The 20481-nt window shown below is 32.0% G+C and overlaps 2 protein-coding genes across 2 annotated transcripts; one reads left to right on the top strand and one right to left on the bottom strand.

The window, feature by feature from the left end:
• Window positions 1-365: 365 nt before the first annotated feature.
• On the bottom strand, window positions 366-15116 carry LOC131854613 (uncharacterized). The gene is made up of 4 exons (XM_059205738.1): window positions 14814-15116; window positions 12323-12388; window positions 1377-1604; window positions 366-623 (listed from the first exon to the last, which is right to left on the bottom strand). The coding sequence occupies exons 1-4, from the start codon at window positions 14988-14990 to the stop codon at window positions 366-368; spliced, it is 729 nt and encodes a 242-aa protein (XP_059061721.1). The 5' UTR covers window positions 14991-15116.
• Window positions 15117-17791: 2675 nt separating this feature from the next.
• Window positions 17792-19718, top strand: LOC131854618 (uncharacterized). Its single transcript, XM_059205744.1, has 2 exons — window positions 17792-17981; window positions 19460-19718. The coding sequence occupies exons 1-2, from the start codon at window positions 17792-17794 to the stop codon at window positions 19633-19635; spliced, it is 366 nt and encodes a 121-aa protein (XP_059061727.1). The 3' UTR covers window positions 19636-19718.
• Window positions 19719-20481: the final 763 nt, after the last annotated feature.

Raw genomic sequence — 20481 nt, 5'->3', positions numbered from 1 at the left:
AGCTATTTGCGAGTGAAAATTGCATAAAAATTAGTCCAGTCGTTTCGAGATTAGCAAGAAGAAACAGACAGACAAACAAATATTATTTAAATTTATTTTCTTATATAAGTATGGCATATATTTTTATTTGGTATTAATTTGAAATTACAAACAGATACTTCAATTTTATCTATTTGTATTGATTGTATGTGTTTGATTTAACTATTAGTTATTAATGTACGTGGTGCTGTTCAAATATGCAAGATCCATTATGTGGAACCATTATAAGGTTTATATGGTATACAAATGGAAACAAAAACTTTAAAGACACTACATAAATACGCTTTATCATTACAAAAATACAATATAATAAATGTGTATACAACTTAATTCAAATAGCCTATTATACCACAAGCGACAGCCGGCCCCGAGGTACCAGTCAGCGCGCTGTCTTCTGTACTGGCTCGCCCATAATCATCTTCTCCTTTAGATATAGCTAAAGATCTGCCAACTATAGACCGTGGTCCCGCCAAAGATATCAAATGGTCGACAATTTTCACGTTGACAGTGGCGCCATCTTCGGCTTTTATGTTACCGAGGTCCCCAACATGGCGGACGTGATCGCGCGGCCCGCCGTGACGTCCCTGCATTGTTAATTTATTAATTTAATGCTAATTAATTTATATAATGGATGAGTAGTGATTGGCTTCTATTGTGCCACAGACAATTTTGTAATGAATAATAATAGAATAGGTAAAAGGATCTTGGCCGCAGGTTTACTAACCGTACTTAGACGAAAACGTGGAAGTTCGAATATGGCCGACACAAAATATTCTGTGCGATTTATATCTATGACTGAATCTCCGATGATGGTAACTGATAAAAAATCAAATTATTAGAGAAACCATTTCAGGCTCGCCTTCAGTCATCTTGCATTCAAAATATACGCGACAAAAAGTTGGCATATTGAGTGTTTGTGGTCACCACGACATCGTCAGTTGATAACACTGAATGTCCGGGCAATCCGGCCGGAAGGCATTCTTAGTAATGGGGAACAGTAATCACATTGCTAACAATTTACCATTTTAGGTTGATCCACGCGGTTCCCCTGAAAAGTACTGTGGTTAATTCCTGGTGAATGACGATGCTACGATGAGCTAACTGTCCTAAGTTTATGCTCATCCTATCATCGTTCACTAGTGCCCCGCCAGCGTATACTGTTAGCGTAGGCGGGTGCACCATTCCATTACCGTCCAAAACAAAGACGCTGATTATCCCTGAAAATCCCTACAGAAGTAATAATTATTTTTTAAATATTAAGACGTGTAAAGAATGACTTCTGAAGATAACAACTAATACGATACAAGCATATTTTCCTTTATGAAAAATATACATACGTAAAAAGCTATAAAGTGTGGTCCAATATCCTGGCAGTTCTCCTTCACAGATCCGACCTGGTGGACGTGCACACCATGAAGACCTGGTTCTAAGCCAGTTACGTTTCCCTCTATAGTGACGGGACCATTGGGTACGATTTGAGTGAACACCAATTCTCCGCTGACTCCGGAACCCTCATCGGCTTGTAGATGGACGATGGCTTGCAGACCTGGAGCTGACCTCGGAGCCTGTAGAATATTATAAGCACTAGTCATTTAATTCGATTATAGAAAAACTATATTTGAATAACGTTATCTACCTATTAAACCGTGTAGTTTTGTAGAGGGTAAAAGTTCTACACATCCCCTTGTCTCACATCTGACGGGGCACGGTCTTTTGTGTAGATTTTTCCACAAGATAAAAAAGGCAACTATTTATCAAGGGTGTTTAACATTGACATATTATAAACTTTAATTATTCATTCATTCATGATTTAAGAGCCATGCTTGGTGGAGCTCTTGCTAGTTTCCACGATCTTCCATCATACTCTTTAAATGTTGATCAGACACCTTTTTTTAAGGAAATTTTAATTGCCTGCATACAAGCCAGGTTAATAATTATCCAACTGCTCGAGCATTGCATTTCTTGAACTCATTTTTTCTTAAGGTCCAAGATGTTGCCGTCTACACAGAATCCTTGTCTTCTCTAATAAATGAAATTAAAATTTACCTGGCCTTAGTTAAGTAATAGTTTTAAGATATAAACGTGTTGGCAATTAGCTGTAAGTTTACATTGTACGAATAAATAAATACATAGTAGTGGGTACTATAAGCTCATGTACCATGTAAGGTTGAACTCCACGCGGTCCCCTTTGGAAACCATCGTGTTTAATTCATGGTGAATTTGCTGTGATGATAATTAATATATTCCATATCTTTACATATGTAATATTAAATGAAGTTCCATCCGATTTCTGTTTGCTTAGTTCTTTAAAACTGCGCAACGGATTTTAATTCAGTTTTTATCAATATATAGAGTAATTCAAGAGAAAGGTTAATAAAGCCGAGGCGGGTAGTTAGTTTATTCATAGAAAAGTCTTTAACTCATTTTTTATTTGATTCGGATTCGTTTCTACCGAAGGTTGTATTCATTTCGATTTTGACCAGAACATTAGCGCAGTTCCCTTTGCCTTTCCTTTTCATTTATATTTTAATTTAATTTTACTAATAAATAATCGTGTATTTTAATAAAATTTAATATAATAAGTGATAATTAATTAGTACCAGTGTTTGTTAAAGACTTCATCAAGATTTAATTTGTGAAATTCTTGCCCGTTCGACATCTTGTCAAACGGGGTCAACGGCAGCAAAATTCGAAAAACTTTGGATAAACTTTGGATAAACCGGGGAAGTATTGTTTTTATTTATATGTTTACCTTTGATTGAGTAATCTATTTAATCAATAAACTACCTCTTAATATAAATACTTTCTTGCTAATCTAAATAATTAGATTGTCATCAATTCATCACATGCTATAGATCGTTTGTTATATACAAATTCTTTGAATGTTGTTTTATTTATAGAAAAATAAGTATCTAGATTTACCATTTTTTACTCATTTTATTCCTAAAGTAATATTAGAAATATTTAACAATAATTGCGACTTACAAAATACACTCCTAACTACCTACATAATAGTACTAACGATTCGTTTATTTTGTCTTTACTGTACTCCCTATATTTTCTTAATTAATAATTAATACATAAATATAAAATAATACACAACTACAAAATTGTTTTATAAATTATTAAATTGTGAAGTAATCTTATATATTAACTCCCTAATCAGCCTTACTAAATTGTATATTTTCAATACTCATCTGTTTTATCTTTACTATGTTTCCAGTAAAAATGGTCACTCGCAGTAAGGACTTGGATGTGAAATTGAAGAAGGCTTTACAGGAGTTAAAAGACAAGAAGGAACTATGTGACAAATTAATTCAGGAACGGGATGAGGGGGAGGTAGAAATATCAAATATAGTACATAAAAATACTATATTAAAGCAAAACTTGGCTGAATTAGACTGTAAATTTCAAAATGTACAAAAAGAACGGGATCAACTGCAGTTTCTTGTCGACTCCTTTGACCAGTGCCGGAATGCTCATGACTGTGCACTCAACCGCATCCATGAATTAGAATGTGAATTGTCAGAAGCATATAATAAAATTAACACATTGACCACAAAAATGGGAGACCAAGAAGCAGAAAAGACTATGACATTATATGCCGAGTTGATCGAACAAAGTGTATGTGATGAGCCTGACCCTGTCCACTCCATCTCTGACACACAGAAGCCTTTTGTACAACAGAAGCGAGTAAAGCAACCTCTAACTAATTACAATAGTAAGAACTATAGAAAAATAAGCAGACAAATTAAAAGATTAAGAAAATCTTTCAAACTTAATCAAACTGCCTTATCAAAATTAGTAAAAGAAAAAGAATTTAATTTTGAAAAACAATTAGAATATTATGAAAATCAGTTCTGGACCCATAAATTACAGTTTGATACAAATACTACAAGGTTATTATTGCATATAAAAGAACTGGAAACATCATTGGATGCTATTAGTGACAAGTACTCACATGCTCAGTTTCAAATATCAAAACATAATGTTGTGATGAAGGAATTGCTTGAATTTAACTCAAAAAGTGAAAGTGGAACATCAGAACAACTGTCACAGCAACATGCAGACTGCAACACTATGTCGGGCAATTACACATCACCTTCATCAACATCCATTGTCACTCCGGAACAAACAAATATACTACCCAATGTTGTTAGTAGTCACCACACATGTAAGAATAACACTGTAATATATTCAGATAGTATAGGAATAAATCTAGGATCGCTCATGAATAACTGTTTGAGTGAACATATCCAAAACAATTGTATGCCGAATGCCCCATTTAATTATATAGTTGATAGAATGTTAAAAAATCAAAATAGTTATACTGAATACACAACTATTGTGTTATTCATTGGAAATAGTTTAGGTATCACTCAAAATGATTTGATGAACTTATTTGAATCTGTCTCAAATATGAGAATTAAAAAATTTGTAATATGTACATTTCCATACTCAAAATCATTATCAAAGAATAGAAATAATTATATCTTTAAACTTAACACTCATATATATAACATGAGCTGTTATAATGACAACATTCATTGTTTTGATACAAATAAATTTGTAAAAAAATTTACATTGACTAAAAATACTTTGTATTTGTCACATTTTGATAAAAGACATATAACTACTTTGTTAGCTTATAATATACACAATCCTGTTATAAGTAGTATAACGGGTACTTATTCTGACTGCACAGTTTTTAGTAGTTTTACTAATGTTTCTGTGCAAGAATCTTTAAACTTAAGTTACAGACAAAGAGAAAGCCATCACAACTAAATTTAGTACATCAAAATATTCAAGGCTTTCTTGGCAAAGAATTAGAGATAGAATTATTTATAAGTAAATTTAATATTGACATTGTATGCCTCACAGAACATTGGTTGAAACAGTCCAACATGGTATTTCAGTTACCAAATTATGAAATATTGAGTACATTTACTCGGCAAATTTCAATTAGAGGTGGTTCAATTATTTTATTAAAAAATAACATTAAAGGGAAAGAACGTAAAGATATTGTAGCACTTTCAAATGAATGCATTATAGAATTATCATGTGTAGAACTAGAGAAACACATAATTATATGTGTGTATAGGCCTCCTAACTCAGACTATGAAAAATTTGAGTCTACCATGGAAGATGTACTGAAGTTAGCATTCAAAAGTAACAAATTTATTTTGGTATGTGGGGATTTCAATATAGATCTTCTTGTTGATAGTCCTATAAGTAATAAAATTAGAAACCTTTTTAAAAGTTTTGATCTGGATCATATTTTCTTTGAACCTACTAGGATTACATCCACTACGGCAACATGTATTGATAATATATATTGTAATTTTAGTATTTTAAATAAATCGATTATAAATAGATTGCCGTCAGACCATTGTGGACAAATAGTAACATTCGCATGTAATGAAAAAAACGAGATTATGTATAAGTTCTACAGACCAACAACAGCATTTAAATTACAGAATTTTAAAAACAGATTAAATGGAAGTTTACCGTTTTTGATATTTGATAATATTGATCCAAATATATCATATAATCGTTTTTTCAATATAATAAAAAATCATTTTGATAAAAATTTTACAGTAAAGAAACTTAAAGTCAATAATTCTAAGTACGCTGAATGGTCAACATTAGGTATCAATATAAGTAGGGAAAATATGTATCAATTATATGATATTAGATCATATTTGCGTGATCCTATATTCTATGAATATGTCAAAAATTATTCAAAGTTATTCAAAAAAGTATGTAAGGCCGCCAAGGCACTTTATTTAAAGAATAAAATTAAGTTTTCTAAAAATAAAATAAAAACTACCTGGAATATAATAAATACAGAAACAGGTAACATTAAGTCGCGCCAGTCAGAATATGAGTTAAAAGCAGAAAATGGCGTTATTATTGATAATAATGAACTAGTTGCTCAAACTTTTGATAATTTCTTTTCAACAATACCTCTCAAAGCTACGGAAAATTTAAACTCGTCCCCTAGTTTAGCTGAAACATTATTAAAAAATACCATAAATCCTTGCGTTCATGACTTTACTTTTCATCATATCAGTTGCTCCTGTGTGATAAAAACGTTCAACGCTCTCAATCTAAAAGGAACTGAGGATATCTGGGGTATGTCAGTTAGAGTCATGAAAACTGTAATAAGTGAAGTTGCTTCACATTTAACTGAAATATTTAATATGAGCATTGATCAAGGTATTTTTCCAGATCTAATGAAAGTGAGTAAAATAATACCGCTATTTAAATCTGGTGACAAAGACAATATATCTAATTTTAGACCTATCTCAATTTTACCAGTATTTAGTAAGATTTTTGAAAAGATACTACTTACACAAATGTTAGCTCATTTTAATACACATGATTTATTTCATAAACAGCAATTTGGATTTATGAGTGGACGGTCTACTACTGATGCAGGCATTAACTTAATACAAAGTATTTTCGGTGCCTGGGAAGATTCACAGGATGCCATTGGTGTCTTCTGTGATCTCTCTAAAGCGTTTGATTGCGTTGACCATAGGATATTATTACGCAAACTAGAGCATTATGGAATTAGAGAAAAATCCTCAGAACTCATTGGATCATATTTGCGCGATAGAATTCAAGTGGTAGACATTAAAGGAAGCAAGTCCAAGGGGTCATTTATAAAAATGGGTGTACCCCAGGGTTCTATACTTGGCCCATTTCTTTTTCTTGTTTATATAAATGACTTACCATACCAGTTTCAAAACATACTTGACATAGTATTGTTTGCTGATGACACATCACTTATTTTCAAAGTGAAAAGAAATACAAAGGATTTTAATAATATAAATATTGCTCTTGAGGATGTTCTAAACTGGTTTACATCAAATAATCTAGCGCTTAATTCAATGAAAACAAAATGTGTTAAATTCTCTTTACCAAATGTAAAACAAGTAACGACAACTGTTAGTATGAATCATCATGTTTTGGACTTTGTTGATGAGACTTCGTTTCTTGGTATTGTAATAGATAATAAATTGCAGTGGGGTCCACATATATTCACACTAGCCAAAAGACTAAGCTCGGCTGCTTTTGCTATCAGAAAAATTAGACAATTGACTGATACTGCAACAGCGAAACTAGTGTATTTTAGTTACTTCCATAGTATAATGTCGTATGGTATTATATTGTGGTGAAGAGCGGCTGATGTAGAATCAATTTTTATACTACAAAAAAGAGCAATTCGTTCAATATATAATTTACCGTGTCGCGAATCTCTTAGAGAACGCTTTAAAGAAACAGGTATTCTTACTGTTCCCTCTCAATATATATATGAAAATATTATGTATGTACGCAAAAACTTAAATTTATTTCCAAAAAATAGTCACTTACACGCTTTTAATACAAGGAATAAAAATAAATTAAATATGCCTAGTTATCGTCTCAAAAAAGTAAGTACATCTTTCATGGGACATTGTATACGTTTTTATAATAAATTGCCAGATAGTGTTTTAAATTTAAGTGAAGCCAAATTTAAGATACATGTAAAAAAAACACTTTGCTCTAAAGCTTATTATAAAATAAACGACTACTTAAATGACTACAATGTGTGGACTTAATTACAATTTTAACTTTTGTTATGAGGCATATAATTTTTCCCATTGACATGGATAATGTAATAACAATAAAGAAACTTATTATAAATTTTGTAATGACATATTGTAAATTAAATAATGTAAATTTAATATTGTAATGGGTGAAAACTGTGATCGGTACAGCCTATGCTGTAAATAATATAATTGACGTAGTGGAGTAACCTGAAACAGTCATGCTCGCTATAAAGTTCAAACTTGTGGCGGCGTGGTGGGCCGGGTCGATGTGCTCCCTCAAATATGGTTGAGTACAATGATAGCTGGCTCATACGTCATACTCGTGAACGGGTGCTGCTTGTGGGGACTGGTCTGTTCAGGTTGTGAACACTGATTAAATTTTTTGTTCTTTGCGATAGCATATGCTGGTGGTCACTCTATTCTCCCAAATTTGAATTTTAATAACTGTATTTATCATAAACATGTTCCACTATTATTTGAAAAAATTACGAGCTGAGTTTCTTGTCAGTTCTTCTCATCTCGATATCATTCCGAACTGACGGTAGATTTGACATATCATAAGAGTCTGTAATAGACCTACATGAATAAAGATATTTTGAATTTGAATTTGAATTTGAATTACTTGATACATTTGCTAATAGGTCTAGTTAACATATTAAGTTTTAACGGACTTGTAGCTTTTTTATCACAACAAAAGTGAATCATAGACACAGTTAGGCAGATCCAATATGTTTTGCTAATCGGAATCATGTGTAGTTTTTGTTTTTTATACCTACTTACATTAAACTTCTTTAAGCGGTCTCAAACCTTGGTTTAAAAATATAGGATATAAAAAAAAGAAAAAAATGGTCTTGTTTACCGGTTGTAACGAAACCTATCATTTTATAGTTTAAGGAAGGAATACAATCACGATTTGTAGGGAGCGAATAAATAAAAACTATAAAATAGTGATCAGACTATTTACAATATAACTGCTAATTAAAATTCGATTTATTTGACTATTTAAATATCTATACATTGATCTTTCATATATTAAAATCGTAAATATGTCACACTTTACTTTATTTCTGATCGGTCTATTTCATATATTTTTCAAATATAAGTAGTGCATAAATCGAATTCTAATTAGTAGTTACATTAAACATGTAAACTGTGTGTAAATTTGTCAACAAAGTGAAGTTGGAAATAGTTTTGAGTTTTTCATTACCATTGCATTTGGTACATATTATTAATATAGTTAAACACGTTTTAATACGAATAATTTTATAGTCAGCTTGTGAGCAGCAGCTCTCCTCATGCAAGCGCGATAGCAATACTACAAAAATTTTGCTGTAAATATTTGTTTAGCTCTACTCGGGTTACTTCGTTATTCTGAAAATTCAACATAATTCCAATGACATGCATATTTTTACAAGTTTTTATACTCTCTTGGATTGTTCATGCGAAGTAGCGCTTAAAGGACGTAGATTTTTTTTTTTGGCAAAAATAGATTTTTTCAGTTGTGTGTAATTTGTTTAAATGAACTTATTAAAAGAAAATCTGACTAGTGTTACGTTTCACACACTAGTGTTATATTATTATTAAATAATATTAGTCGCTTTATCTTATGGATAATATGGTATCTAGTTTACTAATTAAACTAGATACCATTTTATCATATTGTAGAATTTTTTCATAGTAGCACTTTTTGTATGCGTATGTTAGCCTCAATATTTGTGCCAAAAATGTGTACAATGTATGTATTTTGTACAACACCATCTGGTAAATAGTAGACAACCTGTTGTATAATGTTTATAGTTGTAGTATCAATGTATGTATTTTGTACAACGTCATCTATTAAATAGTAGACAAGCTGTTAAAATAAATTTATTCGACTTAGAAATGGTCACAGCTCTAGTCTGAATAAGCATAAACCATAACCTCTTTGTTTTCTTTTTATTATGAGATACCATAGACAAATGTAAATACAGATTATTTAACACTACCTGCTCACATGTCATTTATTAATCGACATGTCCCAATTGTCACTGAGTCCTTGGCATCTTGTTCATTCAGGTAATTAGAGACACGCAAGCATGGTTGGCGTACAAATTATACAACATTGACGAGTAACGATCGCACGAGGGATAAATATATTATTATGTTTTTTATTCAGTAAATAAGACCCACCGAGTAAGTAATCACTAGGTTTTTAGTCAAATAAATTATGTATAACTAGCAGCGCCTCTGTAACTATGTGTGTAAAAACGGCTACACTGTAGTCCATTGTACAATGTTCTCGTACAGCCAAAAACAGTACCAGATCGAGGCAAATTGAGAGGAGCTCTGTCGTCAAGGAGGACAATGAAGAGATACCACGATAAAAGCTGTCATTCTGTCTAGAGTGAACAACTGAAGAGAAAGAAGTTGTGCCCTCTGTTTTACCGGGTGAAATTTATAGCCAATGTATTATTCTGATGTATAAGCTATATTTTTGTAAGGTTTCGTCAAAATAGGTTCTGTAATTTTTGCGTGAAAGAGTAAACATCCATCCATACACACAAACTTTTGCGTTTGTAATATTATGTTATCTGTGTTAAGACTATTAAGAAGTAAGATAGATGGACCGAGATAGATTTCTTAAAAATGCGTCAGTGTCATCCATTCAGCAGCCGAGCAGCTTGCTTTGTAAGTTGTGTTTCGCTTATAGGGTCAGATTTTGCAGTGAAATTACAGGATTAATGGCACAATCTTTGATATGAGTTTAAGAACTTTTTAAAAATATATATATTTTTTTAATTGCACTATTCAATGAAGGTAAAGAAATTTGTTTTTTTTATTAATTTATTTTGTAACTTGCAACGAAACATTACAAAATAACAATTGATATGCTCTTTAGAATAAGGCCAACTAAATGTTTTCACACGATTACGACATATTTGGTTTTGGTTTAAATCTTTTAATAGTTTTTACACTATCGGAATAGCAAAGAATATTTATAATTATTAAATTTATTAGTTATCCACGTGGGTCTGTATGAAAAAAAAAAGAAAAAAATATTTATCGCCAACCATTACATTGTTGCACACATATACATGTAAGCAATTACTAAATTTTTGAATGTGTATACACATACATACATATACACAAAAATGATAACATACAACAATATCAAATACGTAAAATTACATTACAATACATATATAAATTCCTAGTTGGTAACATGACGGACACTCAGCATATGCCGTACCAGCTAACTATAGCGGCGCTGGTGTTCTGAGCCTGCCATTGAGAGAAAGTGGTATATCGTGATATTTTGACTTTAACAACAACATTAATAATACGCTGCTGTTTCCAAGGTGCATACCTTGAACGTTGTTTGAGGAGTCCTCAAACTATAATTAATGTAATTTTGTCTTCCGTATTAAAAGGAAGACTTGCTCATCTTGGGTTGTCACGATTTGATGATTTCTTATATCACATGACAAGTATATTATTGGTGTGATGTCATAAATCAACCCTGGGACAGACAAACACACAGTAAATATGTAAACCTATTTATTTGATCGTGACAAGACAATCGTGCACTATGATACTCGCTGAGTATGAGTTGAGTAGTGGCAATATACGAGAGTATAATTTATGGCAACACCAGGGATGTCAATCGTATAAATACGGTAGTTTATGCCTTCAGTATAATCCGTCAGGCGGGAGTTGGCCTTCAGCTACTCCATAAGTCCTACCGCGGGTTTGGTGTGCCATCTGAACTCGCTTCCTATCGTCCGGTGGAGCTGTAAAGGCCAGCTGTAGCCTATAGCATTAGAGTAGTCCGAAAAGAAAACTTCAGTACGATAAATGATCCTTGTATAAGATTGTGGAGATATTGAAGTACGACAATGGGGGAAAATATTATGATGTACGAGATTAAAGGGCCAAATTCAACGTTAAGAGGTTTTATCAGATTTGTGATGTGTTTGAAGTTTGGCAACCCTGGTCAAAACCAAGCTTCAGGGTCACTATACTCGTGTTTAGTCATGCATGATTGAAGTGCGAATTTTATTGGTTTGTTTATGTTACCAATTGTTTTTTTAATACTACAGATTATAAAACACTAACCTCTGGCCCTGGGTCATTAATTTAAAAGGATACGTAGAAAAAATTAAACGATTTAGATTATTATTATAGGGTTCAGCAACTCATCAATCGTATGATAATCATTTCCCTGATCTTATACAGTTACGTTTGATATTAGGTACAGAAATTGAGAAAAAGAGAATTCAAGAGTGATACAGGAATCACGTTCATTTAAAGTTATATGTATCCTACATACGTACCTATTTCTTTCCCAATATATAACTCATATTATAAGCCATTAAACATACTAAAAAAATAATCAATCAGAATCTTTTTTTTTATAGATCGTCAATAAATTCAAGTTTGAGATTTGAGTAATCAGTGTCCACTAATGTTAATTCGGGTTTGGTTTTTTTCGAAAATAGAATTAATTAAGAATTCTACTTTTCTGTAGAAACTGGAACAGAAACTAAAAACTGGAAAAAGTTTGGTCGATTATTATTGTATATGCCACTTACGGACCTCTTGCGTGTTTTTTATGTCCTGTTTATTGACGAAGTTATTATGAGAGGTTATTTTATTATAATATACCATTCATCTACCTCGTTGAACTTATTGCTATGTATACTTACAAAGGCTAGGTCGATTTGTTTTTCAGCACGATTACCGCTCAACGGATATCCTTGTCGTCCCAATTCCTGGAAAATAATATTAAATGTATACTATTTCATTATTAATAGATTTCAAGTATTTGATATAATTCAAATAATTGGAAGCTAATAAAGCAAAGCTTGTGGATACCGGCTTTGCGTTTCTTTCGTAATTCTTTCTAATCGTAATTTTTAAAATTATTTCTGCTACAATATGTTGGTTGTGCTTGCTGTTTCATTGTCAGATTATTATTGTATGTAATTATGTATGGTATATGTATCCGTATATATACACATATAGCTATAGATGTATATATACTATTCATTATTCATATATATATTTGTATGTGCATTGTTTATTATATCATTTATTTATATCACTCATTAGAATCTGTCCAGTATTATCATGCAGTAACAGTAATCCAAACATTTACCTCTACATACATTCACGTTTATAATATTATCAGAATTAAGTATAGATCAGGATTCACAATTGCATAATTAACCTAATTCCGATCCTATATCGTTGGATGGCGCGACTTCTTATGATATTCTTATACTTTTGAAAAAAATCAACTACCAGTGTACGAATATGAACCCTGTTGTTGTATTAATTCAATATTATAAGATCAATGAAATAACTAATTGACATTGTTATAGGTTTATTTGGTTTAGTTTTCACTGTGTTTCAAAAGATAGTACAAAAATTGATTGAAATCTTCATTGAGATTAGACTCCAGGTTAGACTAGAGTTCATAGACTCGGGCTTGGGTCGGTAAAAAGTAATTGTCCGATGGTGAGAGATATAGTCGGTGCGGTGGAATCAGACACGGCCGATGCACAAGTTCAACAAACCCCGATTCTTTCGGCAATTACCGCGTTTTACAGAATTACTTCAAATTTATGTCTCTTATATTTTTTAGAATTTGGTGTTATTTTGCGAACGTCCATTTCATTACTTAGTGGATTTATATTACTTTGTTTAAGTCCCCTACCATTAGCATGTGTGAGACCACAAATATTCAGTGCGGAAACCTGACCAACCTTGTTAGAAGCGTTACGATCATCGCTATTAGTGATCAAACTCCGACCGTTGGATCTACACCCTTATCGTAACACGTGTTTCGCCTCTAATCAAGGCATCATCAGGGAGAAGATAGAGTTGACTATTCGACGACCAGACTACGACTATGAGTCGTAGTCTAATCGCCGAACCATCTGGAATGATTGATAGTAATGTGCCCCTGAAAGCAATTATTGTGAATATTGCTATATACTTTACGTACTTATTTTTGGAATCGCAATGACAAACATGCTAATACTTGAACAATACCACGGAGATTCCTATCTTGTAATTCTAGAGGATTAAGATGTCAAGAGTATTCCTTACCCTTTAATTTCTCTGCTACATCTTAGTTTATAAAGCAAGATACTTTGGGGTGCAAAAAGAGTTGGCAGAGATACCAAATTAGATGATTTATCTAGATGGAGTCTCACTGGAGTCTGGAAGTGTACCGTTAGCGAAGGTGGTAATACCACTTACAATGAGAGTCACTAGCATTTTTATAGATTTAAAATAGGAGTTTTCTTTACATCCATTGTTTTTTATATACACTTCTGTCAATGCGCTCTGCTTTAGTAAACGTCTTAATATCTTTGTATCATATATCAGTAGATATTCCATTTAATATAAATCAATTCCATTTGAAGTCGGGTGAAGATGATCATGTACATCCAAAACTAATTTCCTTATTGAATTGTCTTCATACGTATTATTTGCCATAGTGTAAATATTTGTAAAACCTTGTGGTCTAGTGAACAATAACATCTGAATTGTATAGCACTGAACTCTATAACGATTTATTGATTTAACATTAATATTATCCATAAACTGATGTTAAATTTTATATATTAATGTTATGTTTAAAACTTATATTCATTTTACTTACTAGTTTAATGAACTTGCTTTGTTTTCGCGACAATTGGATCGCGATTCACCCGGAAGTCTTCATGGTGAAGAATACTAAACTTCCGGAGATTTCATTAAGAATTGCGTAATTTTCTTTGCGCATAATGTAGTGTCATGCGAGGTAAAATATAATGGAAATTAAATACTGTATAAATGGGACGTCCCTAATAGCGTCCAAAATGTAGAGTATTCTTAAATAATACTATTAGAGTAAATATCCCATACATACAATGTAAAAAAAGCCTTGATGAATTTATAGAATTGTAATTGTGTATTGACATATTTTTCCTAACTTTAATAGATATAACTTAAAATCTATGACATTGAAATTATTAAATTGCAATTTATTCCATTGTAACGAAATTCAACACAAAGTAAGTTTTTAAGAATAAATGAAATGAAACAAAAATTTTGAATTTCCTAAGTTATGCGCGGTTGTTCTTCTGCACGGCCACAATATGCGCCATCAAATCGGCGGTTAAGACTAAAAACAATTCTACTTACATACAAATAGGGTTCCATATAAACTTCGTATATATTGCTCTGATAGTCTTGTATTGCTGGTAAAGTTTTAATAATAAGGTTTCTTCCGTATCCTGGAACTCCTTGCAGAGTCTTGCCATTTAAAACCGCTACAACCCACAGTAACTGGCCGAAAAACACGTGAAAACGTAAGTTCATTTTTCAAAAGCAGAAAAAACTTTTTTACGCGCAAAGAACGCTTCGTACGCGTCTTTATTTTACAAATGGAAGGGAATCAATGATTATAATATGGAATCTGTTTAGCAGGTGTTTTTTTTTTATTAATAGCTAGTAAGGCGACCACACTTCACGGTGCCTTGTCATTACCTGGTCCCGAGATGGCCAAGGCTTTGTAATTGAGACGCATGATGTAATAATAACTTAGACACGGCATTGTTTGAGTTATTGGTGGATGTAGTAGGAAACTGGAGGCTTCATGTCTTGTATAAATCACGGTGCATTGATAGCCTTCAATGTTATGGGTAACTGTTAATTATGAAATTTTATAAATCGTGATGATGCATAAACTGTTTAACTGTTTATGAATAAATAAATACATTAAGTGGCATTCCAATTGTATACCAACGATTAACAAAACGTCTACTAAACCTAAATAGAAAAAAAAAAAAAAAATGATAGAGACAATGACGGTTCACTGTCCCTTTAACAAACACTTGTACACAATAGGTGCTACACACAGCCCTTCTTGTCGAAGCTGCTTTGAAGCCGAGGAAACGGCCGCTCATGTAATCCTGGAGTCCTTGCAGTAACCGTACAACGTGTGTACGTTCTCTGTACGGTGAACGGTGAGGTCACTCCGTGAAGCCTGTGAAGACATCAGGAGGCTTCTGCGAGGAGCTTGCATGTCTAGTTTAGTAGTCTCGGCTCTACGCTCACAACGGCCTAGATGAGAGACTAAATGCGTATAGTAGATACCAACTTTTAGAAATAGAAATAGAAATAGAAATAATCTTTATTCAAATAAACTCATTGCAAGCACTTTTGAATAATTTATTTACATTGACATAAAAATATTATTAACAAGTTTATAAAGATTATTATTGTATCTATAGTTTTATAATATCATTGTTATGTCCCTTTTGTGTAACAGAACAGAGAAGTAAAAACTGAACAGACTTCTAAGTAATATGGATATCACACAGTTGCCATTCTGCAAGGATGACGGCTGTTCCCAGGAAGTTTACTGTTTTATTTCAATTTTTATATATGTGAGGACATAGGTAGTTTGGAAAGCTGTTGGAAAGATGAAATCTAAGTTGAAAATTGGAGTAATGTAAGCTTGTTTCTATTTCAATTACATAAAAAAATATATATGTATTATTGTCTATGGTTTTCTTTTTGTTTATAAATACAATGGCTGATATTATGTAACTGATATTATTATTCGAATATATTCTTAACTCGTCTTCATTTAATATTTATTAAAATGCAGCTCACGTAATATGCTAAATTTTTATAGTCTGTAACCTAATTTACGGCCTCTAGGCTCTGTGGTAGGTATGTTAATTTGGGTACCTATATCAAAGTTGAAATCAATTCACATGAGTGCTATTTTTTTTATATATTCGCTTGTTTTTATTTATATCTTTCAGTGGAATAAAAAACTGGGATACATATATTCCGGTTGTTTAAATATACATATATCGTACGTAGCTTCAATACAGCCTTTTTTAAAGATTCTGGTTTTGTCAGAGAATAACAGAATGTTCTATACTGCTCTAGTAGCATTCGTTTGTGAGAAATAATCAGGACATTCCTGTAATTGTTTCATAATATTTAATCTTTGTAAGCAAAACATACAGTTTGTTGTGCATAGTCATCGTTTTGATTGAACTATTATATTTTTTATATAGTAATAACTATTTAATTACCTATTTATTTACAAACGCGATGTTTTTACTTATATTAAGAAATAATCACTACCATATTACTAGAGCTACCTATTTAAGTGCACACTAAATATACTTGTAATTATTATAAGTATATCTGCTGAAAAACCCCATAAATTTAGAGACTACAGCATGGGGTTTTTCAGGAAGGATATATATTAAAGTTTCTTAAGGGTTGGCAACTTGCATGTGACACCCTGTGTATTTGAAGAGTCCATAGTCTACGGTAACCATTTACAATCAGATGGGCTATAAGCTTATGTTTCTTTTTTAAATATTACTGTTGTATAAAAAACTTAGCATAGTATACAGGGAAAATATAATTGTAATTTTAAAAGTGGCTATAACAGAATAGTTAACGTTTTTCAGGCAGCGAATTATAGACATACTAATTAAAAGTAGTGAATTTAAATGTGGAATCGTGACTAGGTTCTGAATAAAGCAGGAATAAATTAATACAATAAACAATAGAATTACGAAATTGTCATTGAATACATTAATCTTAAATCAATTTCACAATGATACAGAAACTAAATCATTATTTTGTATGTGTTAAATCTTTCATAGGTAGGTACAGTGTATTTTAGCTATTGAAATTAAATATAGGTTTTAATTAATAATAATTTAGGTTTTAAAAATAGAATTATCGAATGGTACAGAATATATTTAACTTCATAATGAAATATCACAGACACAAACGACGACTATACGAGGTAGGTAATCACAATGTTTTATATTTACTCATGATTTCTTGTATTATTAGAATTATATACAGTTTTTTTTTAATTGTTTAATATATATATATATTATAGGACTTACGTTTCCATAGCCAATGCCAGAAAGAATATAGACAATAAATGTCACAGATTAATAATCTTATTATATTGCCATGGACTATAAATGTAACCTACAAACCTCATTTATATTTTCCCGCGAATATTGACTGACAACAAAAAAAAAGTGCTAAAAATATTTTGACATTCATTGACAAATCGTCCTACTAGAAATTTGGGATGATTCTGTGATGGGTAAAGTTGGAGAATTTAGATAATGAATAGGGACTTTGTGTTCAATAACCAGCGGTCAACGCCGAGTGTGTGGTCAAGGATTGGCGGCACCCTGAATAGATGGCTTTGGGGAGCATTGTGTTGCGGTATACCCGGTGTGCCATGTTATTTCTGTACCTGCTGCCAGAGAATTGACGATATTGGCCTACAGAGGGACCGTCAAGGAATTAACCGTATGTTTCTTTAATATCGAATATGAATTCATTTTAATTTTCAGTATGTTGTAGTTTTTTAAATTCGTTAATTCGATAAGGCAAAGAGTATGAGCCATACAGCAATGTCATAAGTTTTATACAATATAAATACTTCTTATTGAAATAAACTTTTGCTTTTATTATTTTAAATAAAAATTATCATCAATATCTCGTCAGGATTCAGATTCAGTTTTACTCCCATAGAGTGTCAAACTGAATCTTGTGACAGAAACATTCCCGCCAAAATGAAGTTCTTTGCGTTATTGTAGTTCATTGTTACACTAAAATATCATTTTTTTTTACAATAATATAACTTTTGTATAATCAGTTACAAATCGACTTAAGATGACATCTAGGAATTTGTTAGTTGAAGCACAATTATTATTGTTTTTAACGACGCCCAACTTTCCCGCCAAAATTTAAAATTCAATAGAAATACGTGACTTCAAAAACAAAATATTAAATTAGTCTACTTACGTGCGTGTTAAATGATAAATTAATAATAAAGTGTTAAGTGATTACGTTTTTGTAGAATAATATTCCTTGCTTTTGTATGCATTTATGCAGTAGCAAAGAGTACATTACGTGATTTTGCTAACAGGTTTCGTGTCAGGCGCTAACATTTCCAGTTTCGGTTACATCAATAAATAATATTAACTATTAATCGAGACTTTGTCTAGGATTTAAAAATAAAAGATGGTGTATATCTATTCTCGTGACGCCATCTATATTTTACCAAATTTTTATTAACATTTGTTCAGTACGTTAAACAGATCGACAGACAAAATTTGTATATTTAATATTAATTACTAATAATGTAATTGTCTGTTACTAATTTAGGATGGGTTCTCAGGTTTAAAAAAATAATTTAATGATAATAATAGCTCTGGATAATACACACAACGTCATCTGTTTCCAAGTTAATCTGAGCTCGGGCATAGATGACGCTGTGCGAATTGTCCAGAGGTATTCTAATTTTTTTTTTAATTTTATGTTATGGGTACTATTAGATAAATGATATAAATACATTTGTTGTATTCTTGTTGCTTCAATGAAGTTTCAGGGAAAGTTAATTATAATCTCTACTTCTATTATACCTACATATAAATATAATAAAATTGGAGGGTTTGTTTGTAATATTGAAATAACCGTTTTTAGTACATGCATATGAATGTAAATACAGTACATACACCAAAATAACATTTTTTACAATTTTTGTCTGTCTGACTGTTTGTTCCGGCTAATCTCTGAAATGGCTGGCCCAATTTTGACGGGACTTTTATTGGCAGGTATCTGATGTAATAAGAAGTAACTTAGGCTACTTTTATTTAAGAAAAATAAAGCTAAATTCCACGCGGACGAAGTCGCGGCTACAGCTAGTTAATAAATAAAAATAATACATTTTAAAAATCTTAAAATAAAACTACTAGAGATATATACAGTCTCATTATTTCCAGAATCTACAGCAACAGCAGACCGCATGTCCCGACCTCACCGTCCGCACGCTCCTCGCGGCCGCAAATCCACACCAGAGATGCTGTCCGCCGTCCGGTGCGCCCTCTCGCAGCTGCAAGGCGAACCAGCGCCACCTGTCACCAGGGTTGATGATAGACAGACCCCGGAGCCAGGTTGAACCGACGAACCTATCTCGTGATGAGCATACTTATTGACGTAACAAATGGTAATAAAATGTGGGTAACGTTTTTAATCCGATTGAAGAAACGAAATATATTGTAAAGTTAATCTAATATCACTTCTGAAAACTGTACTGCTTGTATGTTTGTCTATAAGTTTGCTTGCCATGCATATGTTCAAACTTTAAGGTACTTTTTTGTTTTCATAAAACATAATGTCAAGCAATGTAGGCGAATTGTTTTGTCTAAAGTAGATATAAACTCGTATGTCTAAAGTAGATATAAATAAAGACTAGCTGTTTGTTTTTATAATTTTCTCGCTTTGGATTCTTATAAAAAACATATTACTACCATACTACAGTCAATAGTTGAACATATAAACTCTATGTTCAAATATAGACCGTAATACTCTACAGTCACCTCGCACACTCTTCTAAATTTTAGTGTTTTAAATTTTGAATACTAGAATTGAAATGTTATGTCACAAAATCTAGGACCCTCCGGAGGGTGGGAGACAAGTATCTATCATAGAAGAAATCTAGGAGAATCCATGTTTTTATACACGAAGTGTGAAACTTCTCCAATCTCTTGCTATACAATGTCACGCTTTGTCAACCCTCTACATGTGACTAAATAGGGAAATACAATTAACTACTTGTTCCTTTTTCTTACGGGAATTTACTCATACCCTTTCCCAGTATACGTCTATATGCCTACTAAATCGTAGTATTGTGAAGTAATTGAAGTTTCTTGATTAGTCAACCATGGAAAGTTCGTTTTCACAATAATGAAATTAAATTTTCAGTTACGTCAGTACATTTGTGACAGATGAAGAAAAAAACACT

This window comes from Achroia grisella, unplaced genomic scaffold, assembly GCF_030625045.1.
Source record: "Achroia grisella isolate CSIRO2021 unplaced genomic scaffold, CSIRO_AGI_Agris_v1 utg1241, whole genome shotgun sequence".
Lineage (NCBI taxonomy): Eukaryota > Metazoa > Arthropoda > Insecta > Lepidoptera > Pyralidae > Achroia > Achroia grisella.
The sequence above is the reverse complement of the archived record's forward strand: the minus strand, read 5'-3'. Positions and strand labels throughout refer to the sequence as shown.

What these genes read in the sequence shown, in the direction of transcription:
- LOC131854613 (XM_059205738.1), bottom strand. Translation starts at nt 14,990, where the DNA reads ATGAACTTACGTTTTCACGTGTTTTTCGGCCAGTTACTGTGGGTTGTA. An exon ending in ATATGGAACCCTATTTGTAT is followed by an intron (nt 12,389 to 14,813) that starts GTAAGTAGAATT and finishes ATTATTTTCCAG; the next exon opens with GAATTGGGACGACAAGGATA. An exon ending in AACAAATCGACCTAGCCTTT is followed by an intron (nt 1,605 to 12,322) that starts GTAAGTATACAT and finishes AATATTCTACAG; the next exon opens with GCTCCGAGGTCAGCTCCAGG.
- LOC131854618 (XM_059205744.1), top strand. Translation starts at nt 17,792, where the DNA reads ATGAATAGGGACTTTGTGTTCAATAACCAGCGGTCAACGCCGAGTGTG. An exon ending in GGACCGTCAAGGAATTAACC is followed by an intron (nt 17,982 to 19,459) that starts GTATGTTTCTTT and finishes CATTATTTCCAG; the next exon opens with AATCTACAGCAACAGCAGAC.